We start from the raw sequence: 14,098 nt of genomic DNA, 5'->3' as shown, positions 1-14,098 counted from the left end.
ACCACGGGGGAGGTGTGTGCTACAGAGCGAAACATTATTTTAATGAATACAACGTTTGGATGGATTATATTATTCTGCATCGTTATATAATATCACACATCATCAATTTAGAGAATATATAAACCTATAAAAAAGTAGGGTACATGGTAAAACTTTTATATAAAGGCATGATAAAAGATAAAATAAGATTATTAAATAATAAGTAAAGACAAAATGAGAAGAAAAAAATAACATGATCACACCAAATCGGTCGTCACATAAAATGAGATTTTTCTTTCGTTACCTAATGATAAGTTTAACGTTACAGTACAATAAAATTTAAATGAAAATCAAAACAAACATTATATTTAAATTGACAATACAATACAATAAATAACAATCATCCAAAACAAGGTGGAAATATAACTTTCCATCATTACGCAATGATAAATTTAACGATATGATAATAAAATCTCAGTAATAATCAAAACACATATTGTATTTAAAATAACAACAATAGTTAACAACCATCCAAACAACAACGTAGAAAAAAATATTAGGCGATTCTCCCATATATTCTAGCTTTAATGAACAAAATTACCTAATATCTATTACAAATGGGAAATAATAAATATGTCATAAAATTAATCAAAGTGCACAAAAACTAACCCAAACACCACAGTCAAAAATTAAGAAAACAACTAGGGAATGTACCTTTTTTATATAGACAAAAAAAACAATAAATACACTACACTTATTATTAAAGTATACTAGTAATACTTTAAATTTCAATCCAAGAATCAAAAGGACTGCCTAGCAGGAATAAATAAATTACTGTAACCTTAAAACACCCACAAAAATATTGACACAATATCATCCACGTCACCATATCAATTAAATTCCTCAGTGGGACCCACTTAATGCCACGTTGTCACTTGTCTTCCCATAAAATTTCCCAACACAAAAACACACTCAAAAAAAAAAAAACCCTAGCTCAAACCCTTTTCGCCTCCATTCCTTCAATCAAGAAATCAAAGTGTATGTATAATTTCTTTGCTTTTTCAGTGACCCTTTTCACTGTTTCTAACATTTCTTTCTTGTTTTCTTCATTTTCATTTCTTTTTTTTTTGCTGTGTGTTTCAGCTGTGTAAAACTTGAACCATTTGATAACTATGTCGGATGATGAGAGAGAAGAGAAGGAGTTGGATCTGACAAGTCCTGAGGTTGTTACTAAGTATAAGGGTGCTGCTGAAATCGTCAACAGTTAGTATTCTATAACCCCTTTTGGTTCTTTTTATCTCTTTCGTTCCTGTCATTTTCTTGTTTCTTTTTTTTTGTGTGTTAAAAATTGAATCTTTACATGTTTTTTGGATACCCCTTTTGATTTTTTTGGATTGAAAATTGTTTCCCAGAAAATGGGGTTTCTCTATTTGGGGTTATCTGATAACTGAAAATCACTACTGATGTTAGAAACTTTGGTACTCCCTCCATTTCAATTTGTTTGTTTTGTTTTGACTTTGACATGGAGTTTTAAGAAAGTTAGAAAGACTTTTGAATCTCGTGTTCTTTAGTTTAAAGATATGTAGAATGTGTGCCCTTTAATCCAATGGTGTTAAACGAAAAGTTAAAATTAAAGAGTTGCCAAAAAAGGTTCTCCTCTGTTCACTATTACTTGACTACTTTACGCCCTTAAGAAACAAAGATTAATATGAGTATTTTACCACAATACCTCTATTAATTGATGCATAGTTTTAAGTCTTGGAAAATGATTTGAGGAATAAGTAATTGATGTTGAGGGTAAAAAAATTATTGTTTTTTTATATGTTCAAAGTGAAAAGTGAAAATCTCTATTTAGAATACTAGACAAGTAAAAGTGAATGGAGGGAGGTAAGAGATATTCTTTTTGAAACGGAGGGATTAAATGAACGGGGTTGGTTTCCACAAATTGTATTTTATCAAGAAAAAAAGAGAGAAGAAAATAAACAGTTTGGAACTCAAATAGTAGTGATATTATATCAAATGTAACAAGGAGGGTATTAAATTTTGATATTTTGCTATTAATATTGCAGAGGCTCTGCAGTTGGTGGTGGCTGAATGCAAGCCAAAAACAAAGATAGTTGATCTTTGTGAAAAAGGAGATGCCTTTATCAAAGAGTATTAGCTTTTCTCATTTTATGTGTTCTCTATCAGATTATATATTTCAGAATTGGTGACAACATGTGATATGTAGCTTTTCAATTTGATGAGTGAAATCTGGTACAGGCAAACAGGGAACATGTACAAGAATGTGAAGAAGAAAATTGAGAGGGGTGTGGCATTCCCAACCTGCATTTCAGTTAACAATACCGTCTGCCATTTTTCTCCACTGTCTAGTGATGAGACAGTGTTGGAAGAAGGTGATATAATCAAAATGTAAGTAATAGTTTTGAGCACTTTGAGGTGATTTAATTTCTTGCCATGGTAGGAAAACAAAGTTTGAGTGCTTGACAGAGTTCAAAATTGAAGAACTGTTTATCACGTAGTTAATCCCCCCCACCCCCACCCCCACCCCCACCCCCACCCCCCCAAACCCCAACCCAAACCAATCCTAACTCTTTAAGGTTTAATTGTTTTATGCAGAACATGAAGTTTCCTTTTGATAACTTAACTGTCTTTTATTATATTGTGGAATCAGATAAGCTTTTGTAAGAGTAAGTCATGGTTACTTTTTTTGCAGTGATATGGGGTGTCATATAGATGGCTTTATTGCTGTTGTTGCTCATACACATGTGCTCCAGGGAGGACCTGTTACTGGTAGAGCTGCTGATGTTCTTGCGGCTGCTAATACAGCTGCTGAAGTTGCTCTGAGGCTTGTAAGACCAGGAAGGAAGGTATATGTTTAATCTAAATATTTGTTTATTCTGGCATGGTAGGATATTAGATGTTATATAATAAATGATATTTGGAGAAGTTATCTTGCGTCAAGTTGGGCTTCTCAAACTTCAGCTACCACCAGTTACATGTATAGGATGGTTCACAATAACAATTATCATTGCCTTGCAGAGACCACAAGTGTCAATGCCGGACAAGTCTCGGTTGCTAAAGATTAGTTCTATGTTTCGCCTGGAAATATTGTTTATCTATTGTCCTAGAATGATGCTTAGTTTGTCTTTTGAAATGATTGATTTTCGAGTTGTACATCAAAGTTTTGGGTAAGAGAAAATGTGTTTTAGGTAGGTTTGATTACATAGAAAGAATGTGATGAATATGTGGGTAAGGGCATTGTATTATTAATTTGTATGGATGTGGATGAACCACAGATACGGCTTACTTGATGGCCTAAGCTTGAGATCCAAGTTGATGATTTCTCTGCGACTATCAAATAGTCTCCTCTGTTTTTCCGAAGATAGGTATAGCAAAATAATATGTTGATGATATTCTTTTTCTGCTAACAAGTACATAACCCCACGTGCATTCAAAATAAATAACTAAACTTTTGGACCAAAACTTTATTCAAGCAATTCTTAAATAATCCAAAAATATATTGAAATCTGTGAACAACTAGAATGTATGGAAAACACGACTATGAAGCCTCTACCCGAGTACTAAGGGGAGTGCATAGGATATAGGATATAGATTTCCTGGCTAATGCCCTAAACAAATAGTGGATAAATGTCTAACTGAAAGAGAAGAAACTCCACGGTCAAAGGCGGGGCTCTTCAAATCTATGAATTAGTCATAGATTAACCAGTAGTCTGCTCTTTTATGAAACCTGCATCAACATTGACTTATGTCAATGTAGGTTCCACAAATAGAATGTCGGTGCACCACTATTCGGTGAGTTAAGACATTCTCCTCACTAAAGTCAGAACGTGATCTTGGATAAAAACATGTGGGTAATGAAGGGATACAAGAGGAAGCAAGTCATAATTCATCCTAAAGTATTGTACCACGTGAAGCAGGAAAACAATCACTAAAACTTATAGCTTAATCAGTTCATTAATTCATACTTTTTCACGTCTTTTAAGTTGTTTTAGTCGACTAGACTTTTCTTGTGCCCTATTAGTAACCCTTTATTAACCACTGAATCTTCGGTGTCTTGTTATGACAATATTAGAAACCCTTTGTATGGCTGCTTGTGATCCTTTATATGGACACTATTCATGTTGTGTCTCATTGTGGCTAAGTTAGTAACCCTTTGTATGATTACTTGTAACCCTTTATATGGTTACCATTTATATTATGCGGCATTATGACAAAATTAGTAACCCTTTATACGATTACCATTTGTTAAAGTTTTGCATTAAAGTTTCAACATTTTAACTTTATCATAATCGTAGCGACCACACATTTTTCTAGTTACATTATAAAATTTAGCATTTAGAATCATAGAAGCACTATTTGTTGGTTGTATTCCTCCTTATGTAGACAGGTTGATGAATCACGGGTCAACCTGAAGGACTAGCTAGTTGACGATATGCATCCAAATTAAGTACTCTATTAGTTTAGAGAATAGGGCACATTATGGCTTGGTCACTTGGATAAACTCAGGAGGAGAACATAGAGTACTCGATAGACTCATTCGATGATAAGCATGAGCTCACTCTTTCCAATTAAACTCACACTAACCTTAAGAAACATTTAATCACTCTGTGGGTATGACTTTGTGAGGAAAGAACTTTAGTAAGAACCAAGTCTTAACTCACCTTAAAATTCTTTCTTCCTAGCAAGGATAACTTCTACGCTTGCCAGCAACAACCAATAACTCAATCTACTTCAAATAATGAAATAAAGACTTATCCTAATCTCAAGAAATTCAATTTCGCCAAATTCAACTTTTGGCTGAAGCTAAACAACCCAAAATTTTCAAGGTTCTTAATTTCTAAGGTTGTGAGAAATCTCATCCTCGTAGGTGTATCTCCACTTCATTACTACTTCAAAAATGCTCCATCAATTTACTTATAATAAATCATACTCCTCATGTAGTCATTGTCAACGAACTAACAATTTTCCCCAATTTCTATACTTCCAAGTCCGAGGTGGATCCAAGATTCAGAAGCTCCGGTGCTATACTGCTTTGAATAATAATATGTGTAGCATAATATTCACAGTGGAAGATTATACTAATATTTAGCAAACTTTTACACAAGATTTTGACCTGTATAGTTGGTTTAGTTAAGGTTTTAGTTAGAAGAGGTTTGGGGTTCTATTTTTCTTAGCCACAATTTTTTAATAATAAATTCACTTAAAAATGATGTTCTTATGATAAAAAAAAATATAAGAAAATTCACCCAACAGGGCTTGAACTTGCGTCCCTAAGGTGTTAAACTTGAGCTTTAACTACTGACACCACAAGGTTCATTGTTTGTGTGGGTGGCGTGGTTAATATTTATACCTTTCCTTATACAATTATTTACAATATATATATATATATATATATATACACACTCACACATACAATTTCAATCGAGACATCTGAGTGACGTGACACCCCCTCCATTCTACATAGATCCGCCCCTACTTCACGTCAAATTCAATTGATAGTCTAATTTATCTATTTAGATTAAATACTTCATCTTAAGCATTAAATATTAACCCCCATCTCATAAAGTAGAAAGGAATTACGAGTAGAGTAAATGGGTTACCTTGAAAGTACACTAATGGTGATTTATGGCTTTCTGTTAGGGAACCCTTGATATAGTGATGATAAGACAGTAGTAGCGTTTGTCAAAACCACCCAAAATATGTACTGCACCACTATGTTGCTCAGACTTTCATTTTCTGTGCCGCACCCATGGCGAAACACATGGGTGTGGGTGTGGGATCGGTTTCCGATCTGGACAACCAATTTTGGGTACTTTGACCAAAATCGAGGGAGAAATGTCGTACAGATTCATTGAATTCTGAATCAAAAAAAGCTTAAGGTGAAATAGAATAAAATGAAATACCTTGTGTCTAGATTTCTATGTTCACTCCTTTTCCTTTTATCTCCTTTAGATTCTCCTCTTGATCAATATTTTCTCCTCAAGTTTTCCACCTAATATCTCATAATGGAATACTGCGCCCGTATCCATATTGGATCCGCATCCTTGAATCTTAAAATTTAGATCATGAAGGATCCGATTCTGGATCTGCACCTGTATCGAACACTCGCACCCCAATCTGAGCAACATAGTTGTAGAGTGATCCTTGGTTCTCTCTAAGCCGCTCTAAACAAAATAGCAGTAGGGTTGCATATATTCTCTTCATTGCTTCTATGAGGATTAAGCATATCCTTTGGATTTTAATGTTTCCCCATGTTTCCATTAATGGTAGAAAGCCAAATATGGTCAATTCTTCGTTAATCCTTTCATATCGTGTGACAACTGTTACATTCTCTTGAGAAATAATTAAGTAATACCTAGTTTGGAACTTCACTTTATATCATGTGCACATTAACATATTTCCTAATACTTTGTGTACACCTTGAGGGTCTTTATACCTTTCAGGCACATTAATTATGCTTAACTTGTTACTACTGTAATTGTTAGCCTAGTTACGGGGTTTTACATCACTTTGTGGATAATTCTCACTTGTCCTTTAGAAAAGAAATTGCAAATTATTTGAATTTTGAAGCATCCTAACTGCACTGGTACATCAACATGCACCATCTCTTAAATTGGAAGTTACTATTTAGGACACTATCCATTGATGTGCTCATGTGATCTTTATGCTTAATTACGTGCAATATTTCCCCTGATCTTTCAACCATGTAATCATTGATCTTTTCAACAGTTCTCCCTTAGCTTATCAATTCCGTCAATAAACAGTTAATGAAAAACATGCATCTCTCAGAAACCTCAAAACTTCAAAGATACTCTTAATAGGGAGAAGATATATAATCATGGGTAGTGTTTGTTTTCGGAAAACAGTTGATTTGATCTTTGAAATGAAACATACAAAATAGTTTTTCTCTGTGGGATTGGATAACTGTGGCCACATTTGCAAAAGCTGAAAGGGTGTAGCATCTTGGCCCCCATGATTTTCTTTCTGCAACAATTTTTCCCCTTCAAACTAACAGATCTTTTTTTTTTCAATATGGAATTACGTTTAGTTGCAGGCAAAGATGCTTAGTTGGGTTTAATTATTAATTCCACTCATATGAAAACCTCAAGATTGTATTGAGGGTTTTACTGTGTTACTGATCTTTTTCCCCCCAAAACAGACCCAAAAACTTGTTGCGTCCAAACACACACGTAAGTGTACACGATATCAAAAGTAATATAGTGACTCTTTTTAAGAGCTGGATATCGAACCCACAGGAAAAGTTAATTAGGCATTAGTTAGCTTTCCAAGGAATCAAATTAGTCATGCGTGTTTTCAAAGGATTGAGTTCATTTATATCTAAAATGATTATACCAAAAACGATATAAGAAAATGATTCAAAGATATTAGAGAAATTTTATCAATTTAAAGAAGAGTCCCATGGTTGTAACACTTATAGATTTTCGGTCTAACATCTTTTACTTTGGTATCCAATGGGTTTTTCGATTACTGATTTACATGGTTGATTTTATAATTATGATCTTCCTACCTCTAATTGCCTACTCTTGTTGACAGCTTAACTACATCGTTGAGCGGGGATACGCATGAACCAACAAAAATGCATTAATCATATCGTCCTGTTTAGAAACCAAACACGGTATATAAATATGTGTCACATTCATTCTATACACGAATTATTCTAGACAATTCTAGGACAAACATGCTCCTTATATTCTAGTGTTTTATCCCCTTTCCGTCTTCCGAGTTCCGGGTGGACAACAAATTTGTCCTTATATTCTAGTGTTTTATCCCCTTTCCGTCTTCCGAGTTTCGGGTGGACAACAAATTTGTATTAATGGTGATCAAGCATTAAAACAATTAAAGCAAGACTATAAGAGTAATCACATACAAAAACCCATTTTTAATCAAAGCAAATAAGATTTAAACCTTCATCTTGTGGCTACAACCCAAGAACAAGGGGATTTAGCCACTCATCATTTGTAACATAATTACATAAATCATTAATAACATAAAAACTTGAATTCAATTGAAAGAAAAGAAGAAAATATCATCAAAAGTAGTTCTTTCTTCATCTTCTTCATTCCTTTCCCGACAATCTGATCTCCTTTTCAATAAAGTATGTAGAGATGCTATTTATAGCACCAAAAACGCGGAGTTAAAGTAGGCGCATTGAAGTCAGCGACGCAGACTTGGTTCAATTCAGTGCAATTTTTCATTTTCTGTGTCGGTGGAAATTTGTTCTATCCAAAACCAGGTCTGCGATGCGGACCTGGTGTGCACCACACTGTTGAGTCGAATAAATTTCAAGTTATTGAATTAAATCACTGAAGCTCAGTGCGCGGCGCGGGCACACTTCTTTATAGTGTATTATCTTCACATTTTGTTCCCAACTTCTCTTTTTGAGCTCTACTTTCAATCCAATCTTGTTTTGAATGTCCATTCTTTCTCAATTAGCCCTGAAAGTGTTTAATCATGTTGGTTGGTCACAACAATACACAAATATGCAAAAATAAGAACTAAACTCTAGGAATTTGCTCTCAACTTGACTAAGGAATTATGAGTTTTATTTGCTATTGGTCACATAAATGTACCCAATATCACCACCCCACACTTATAACTTTGTTAGTCCTCGAACAAACTCTTAGTCTTATTCCTAAAATAACAAATACATGATATATAAAGCAATTCTACCAAACCACAGTGATTGCACAATTAGCTTACATTATACACACATGTCTAATTTTGTTCAAGCAACTGCCTAACTCAACACCACATACTCTCGAGAGTTGACTCTGTAATGAAACAAACTCATATGGCTTGTTAAATTAAAATTCATGCAGAATTACCATTTCTTCATCAAACATGTGCTCTCACCAAGAAAGAATTACCCATACTCTCGCAGTTACATTCCTTGTCAACAAAAATGGGTATTTAGACAAAATTTGCTCACTTTCTCAAATGAAATCACAAGTTGTTAGAGATGAACCATAGGCTTGCCCTTTTCTATTAAGGCAGCTAAGACTCAAGGATCACTTAGGACTTTTCAGGTTGTAATGTGGGCTAGGGGACGTGTAGGTAGAAATCTGGACATGTATAGTGATTTGGTTCCCAATAGCTTTCAACACACTACATTCATTAATCCCATGTAGGTACTTCATAGCCTTATTCTTACCACTTTGTTATTTCGTTAGTTCAACTTTTCACTTCATTTATCTGTGTAGAGGAATTTTTCTTTTCTTTACTCTCTTCAACCATAATGTGGTTGACGTTCTTTTCACTTTCCACAAGCTTGTCTTCCCTAACACAAGATTTTATTTCAATTCATTGGACTAATGGTTTTACTTCTTAGTAACCCAAGGTTGTAAACCCCCCATTTCTCCGCTTTTTTACTCTTCCAAAGCTCTTGGCTCCTTGGATCAGAATTATGGTCTCAGAAAAAAAATGAGAATAGGCTTCAAGCTAGGCTGCCAAAGAATTAAGTTAGAGGCTCAAAAGGGCTAACTATGGATTTACATTAAGAAGTTGGGTACAACAAGTGGTTTTAAAATGAGGTTACCAAAGAATTGCCTAGATCCTTTCCCTAAATTCTAAACTTTCTTTGTTTTCACTACTCATACACACAGGGCAAGTTCTAGCAATCAAGAGCAATTAGGATTATACAATTAACCTTACTCAAACTACACTTGTTTAATTTTAGAACGACAATTCTTCAGAAAGGGAGATACAGTCTGTGATCCATGGATCTCCGATCGGGAAACCGTATCCAAGCTCCGTGGCTAGTCTGCGCTCTTTGGACTTTTCAAACTTAGCGAACTGAAACATCTTAGTAGCTAAAGGAATCGGCAGTATTCTAATAGATAGTATGGTAGAAAGATTCATCTATTGGGCTCGGCTTTACTTAAGAAGAAGGGGCGAAGTAATCATTCCATAAAAAAAATCTATATGTATAGGGAGATCCCCTAGATATATAGATCGAATAGATGTTCATGGATAGACAGACATTCCATTGATTCTTAGTTTTACTATTACATGAATTCAACATTATTCAAAGTCTAACAACAGTCTTAGGTGTCTCAATTTAATCAATTTTTCATGTTTTTCAATCATTTCATTTGCTACCTATGCAATCTGATAGTTTGGCAAAACACTTTATATACATTACAATTTTTTTTATATACGGTTCAAAGGGACTATCCATGGCCAAAGAACCGAAAAACAAATGCCATGAAACCCAAAGTCAGTAAAAATGTTAAACGACATCAAATATTTAAGATAAACCAAAACCAACATTTAAGATAAACCCAAAACATCAGTACTACCAATCCAATCCAGATATACCACAACATAAATCTAACAAAAGTAACCAGCTATAGCAATCCAGATAAACCAAAACATCAAACTAACAAAAAAAATAAACAAATATAGTTTAATTAAACAGACATTCCACCCCACGCTTAAAGTTGGGCACTGTCCTCAGGAGCAAAAGGTAGTAGACTTCCTTGTCTACTCATCCATCAGCCCACCAGATCTTTCACCACCAAAGGGTCAAACTTTGTAGGGATGTCATCTTCATTAGGCTCATAAAAATCAGGTCCAAGTCCTAGGACAGCATAGCATGCTCGTTCGGCGGATATTGTCTCTCTACCTCACGGAGTTCTTCTTCAGTTGAAGCTCGCCCTCTGGTGCGGTGTCGAAGCATCTCCAGGCCAAACATGCGGGCTATTATCATATCATCGCGCCTCGCGCGCTGTTGTGTAGTGAGGACTGGGCCGTGAGTGTAGTCTGTCCCCTTAATGTTTGTGACATCGTAAGAATCTGAGGGAAGGGGGGCCATATAATCATGTTGTTCCTCGTGGACCCCGGCCCTTTGGCATATCTCCGTGATGAGGCCTCCGAATGCAAACCCTCTACCTCGATGGACTCTGCATTTCCGGATAGTAGATTTGATAATAACACCAACATTTACGTCCATCCCTTTCATAAGGGCATAGACTAAGCACACTCTGTCCCGCGTTATTTCTGTGTAGTGGAGGCTTGGAATAAGGCTGTGCATGACAATTTTCACCCATACACGTGCTTCTTTGTTAAGATAAGCGTATGGGAACGTGCTGTGGTATCCCCGCAGCCCGTGACGTACCCACACTTTGCTGTTGACCTAGACCCACATAATGTATGTCGGACATCCCTATATGGTGGTTGAATATTCAAATTTGTCAAGGTGGTGGTAGGCAGCTCTGGAGTACCCAATATCTCGTTTATGGCCATTGGAGATAGATGAACATCAACCCCTCGCACTGTGATTTAATGAGTGAGCTGATCAGGTTGATAATTTGCATAAAATTCCCGTAGCACGTGCAAATTGCACGGCTTTGGTTCAGTGAACAAGAAATGCATATTCAGTTCCTCTATTCTCCTCATGATTTGGGGTAGTCTCTGGCCAATGTTTCTTCATCAATTGGCATATCGGATAGATAGAGAGACTCGGTGCGTCGCTTGTACCAGTTTTTCCCTGTTGGATGTACCGCTGTCAAGCCAAATCGACGAGATTGGCCTCGAGGCATAGGTGGGGTAGGTGATATAGAGGGTGCTTCTCTCTCTTTTCCTGCTGCCGGTTCCTTTCCGGGCCTTAGGCGAGATGACATTTTTTTTTCTGCAAACAAGCCACCCCAAAACAACATATTAGTCACTAAGTGGTGGTTACTTATTTTTATATGATTATGTTATAAAGTGAACTTGTTCCTTAAAGATTAGAAGTGTATCAATGCAAACTTAGCTAATGATAGGGCACAAGGGAAGAAAAATATCTATATAGGTGATAGTTACTAGTTGATGATACGTTTTTAAACTTGATTTATTTTTATTTTATTTAGTACGATGATGAGATGAAATATGCTTATTGTTGTTGTTCATTGTTTCAAGTTAGTAGTTACATGTCTTTTGCTGCTATCGCCTATTCCTAGTTGCCTCAGTATGCTGTGTGAGTTACATTTTTATGCCTTGGTCCTGTTTGAGAGTTTTGAAAATACTAAATAGTAGGTGGATTTATGTCCAGGATTAATGATAGCAGGAATTTCATCTTATGCCTTGTTGTTTTGACAGTTCATCTTCTATAGGCTGTTAGTTTCATGCTTTCAGTGTTCTAAATGATTGTTGCTAAGTTTCTTTTATGTTGCAGAACTCGGATGTAACAGAAGCTATTCAGAAAGTTGCTGCAGCATATAACTGCAAGATCGTTGAGGGTGTTTTGAGCCATCAAATGAAGCAGTTTGTGATTGACGGAAACAAAGTTGTCTTGAGTGTGTCCAATCCTGATACTAGAGTAGATGATGCAGAATTTGAGGAGAATGAAGTCTATTCAATTGACATTGTCACAAGCACCGGTGAAGGAAAGGTAAATTTTGAAACTTTGAAGCCTGAAAATTACATGGAAACCAAAACTTATCAATTGAAAATCTCACAAAGTTTACTTTCTTGTGCCATCCGAAATTTTGCAGCCAAAGTTGTTGGATGAGAAACAAACAACCATCTACAAGAGAGCTGTAGATAAAAGTTACAACCTGAAGATGAAAGCGTCAAGGTTTATCTTCAGTGAAATCAGTCAGAAGTTCCCTATCATGCCATTTACAGCAAGGTCATCTTGATTTTCAATGTTTTCTTTATTAACAATGTGCGTAATAAATGTATTTGTTTTATGATTATCAATGTTGTATTCTTGTTCTGCGTAAACTTGAACAGGGATTTGGAGGAGAAAAGAGCTCGCTTGGGACTAGTTGAATGTGTTAACCATGATCTTTTGCAGCCGTATCCTGTTCTACATGAGAAACCTGGTCCGTACTATTTTTGCCCTGTTCTTTAACATAACACCATGCTTAAGGAGCGTCATTTTTTTTCTGTATTCTGACAGAAATGCCTTTTTCCAGATGATGTCCCTTGTACTTAAAACTTTTTCATATTACGATATGCAGGTGATTTGGTTGCTCACATAAAATTCACAGTGCTATTGATGCCTAACGGGTCAGATAGGATCACATCTCATGCTCTCCAGGAGCTGACACCTACGAAGACAATAGACGATGAACCTGAAATCAAGACCTGGCTAGCCCTTCCCGTAAAGACCAAGAAGAAAGGCGGCGGCAAGAAAAAGAAAGGTAAGTTCACCAAAGCATTTGAAAAATAACTGAAGTAATCTAGTGTTTAATTCTTCGTGAAACAAGTGCGATCTTGGAGATAATATCATAGAGAAGTGCAGAACAATTTTTGACGATATAACATTAACTGCTTTCAATGTATAAAAAGTATCTACATAGGTGATATATCAAATAGTTGAGATTGAGTTTCATTATGTTAGTGCGTTACTTTTGGTCTAATATTTTGTAGGAGTCGCCTTAGCCAGCAGATAATATAGATAACGTCTCTAGTCTCCTTACCTTAGGATTGAGGCGTTCTTGCAGTGACATTTAAATTCTTTGAATTCTCATGATCACTATCTTTTGACTAGCAGGCAAGAAAGGTGAGAAAGAAGAGCCATCTCAAGCTGATCCTATGGAAGGGGAACCAAATGTTGCTGAATCTTGATTTCAATTCCAAGAACTATTTGGTTCATTGTTATATTTGATGTGGGATTATTGAGGTGGTTTTGGATCTTTCTTCCGGCCTTTTGCTATATACAAGAAAGGGCATGGACAGTTGTTGTCCTTTGTCCTCGAGGCTTTTATTAAATGGGGTTTCCAATGCTATAATGCTCTATTATCCAAACCTTCAATAAAATGTTTTGTACACTTTTCTTACTTTTGAACTAGGATAGATGAGAGTTGCCTCAACGTAGTAGTGGCTTAGTGGTCAATGAAGTGGTACGAGAACTATGGAATTGTTTTTGTAGGGGCAAGAATCGCTAGGTGGTGAACTTTAGGGGATGGAGTTATTCGGTATCTAGGTTGCTATTCCTCATCATTCTCAAGGATAGAACAAACTTACTTGCAAGTAGTGTAGAATAAACATACTTTTCTACTATGCAAATGTTGCCATAGAAAACAAAAAGTGAATACAACATATTCGGTGTGGTTTTACAAGTGGGTTTTAAGGAAGTGGGTTTTAA

General features: G+C 35.7%; 1 protein-coding gene across 2 annotated transcripts; it reads left to right on the top strand.

Moving 5' to 3' along the window:
* The first annotated feature begins 910 nt into the window (after window positions 1-910).
* On the top strand, window positions 911-13,790 carry LOC129900765 (ERBB-3 BINDING PROTEIN 1-like). Of its 2 annotated transcripts, none has more exons than XM_055975795.1 (10): window positions 911-1,017; window positions 1,123-1,242; window positions 2,049-2,133; window positions 2,242-2,391; window positions 2,696-2,849; window positions 12,179-12,394; window positions 12,498-12,634; window positions 12,739-12,830; window positions 12,969-13,151; window positions 13,502-13,790. In XM_055975795.1, exons 2-10 carry the CDS (start codon window positions 1,152-1,154, stop codon window positions 13,576-13,578), a joined length of 1,185 nt encoding a protein of 394 aa, XP_055831770.1. In that variant the 5' UTR covers window positions 911-1,017; window positions 1,123-1,151; the 3' UTR covers window positions 13,579-13,790. The 2 variants fall into 2 exon arrangements, with proteins under 2 accessions (XP_055831770.1, XP_055831771.1); XM_055975796.1 differs by having other exon boundaries at window positions 912-1,017; window positions 13,505-13,790.
* The last annotated feature ends 308 nt before the right edge of the window (window positions 13,791-14,098 follow it).

The sequence above is a fragment of the Solanum dulcamara genome, chromosome 8 (genome assembly GCF_947179165.1).
Source record: "Solanum dulcamara chromosome 8, daSolDulc1.2, whole genome shotgun sequence".
Classification (NCBI taxonomy): Eukaryota; Viridiplantae; Streptophyta; class Magnoliopsida; order Solanales; family Solanaceae; genus Solanum; species Solanum dulcamara.
This window is presented reverse-complemented; position numbering and strand designations above follow the sequence as displayed.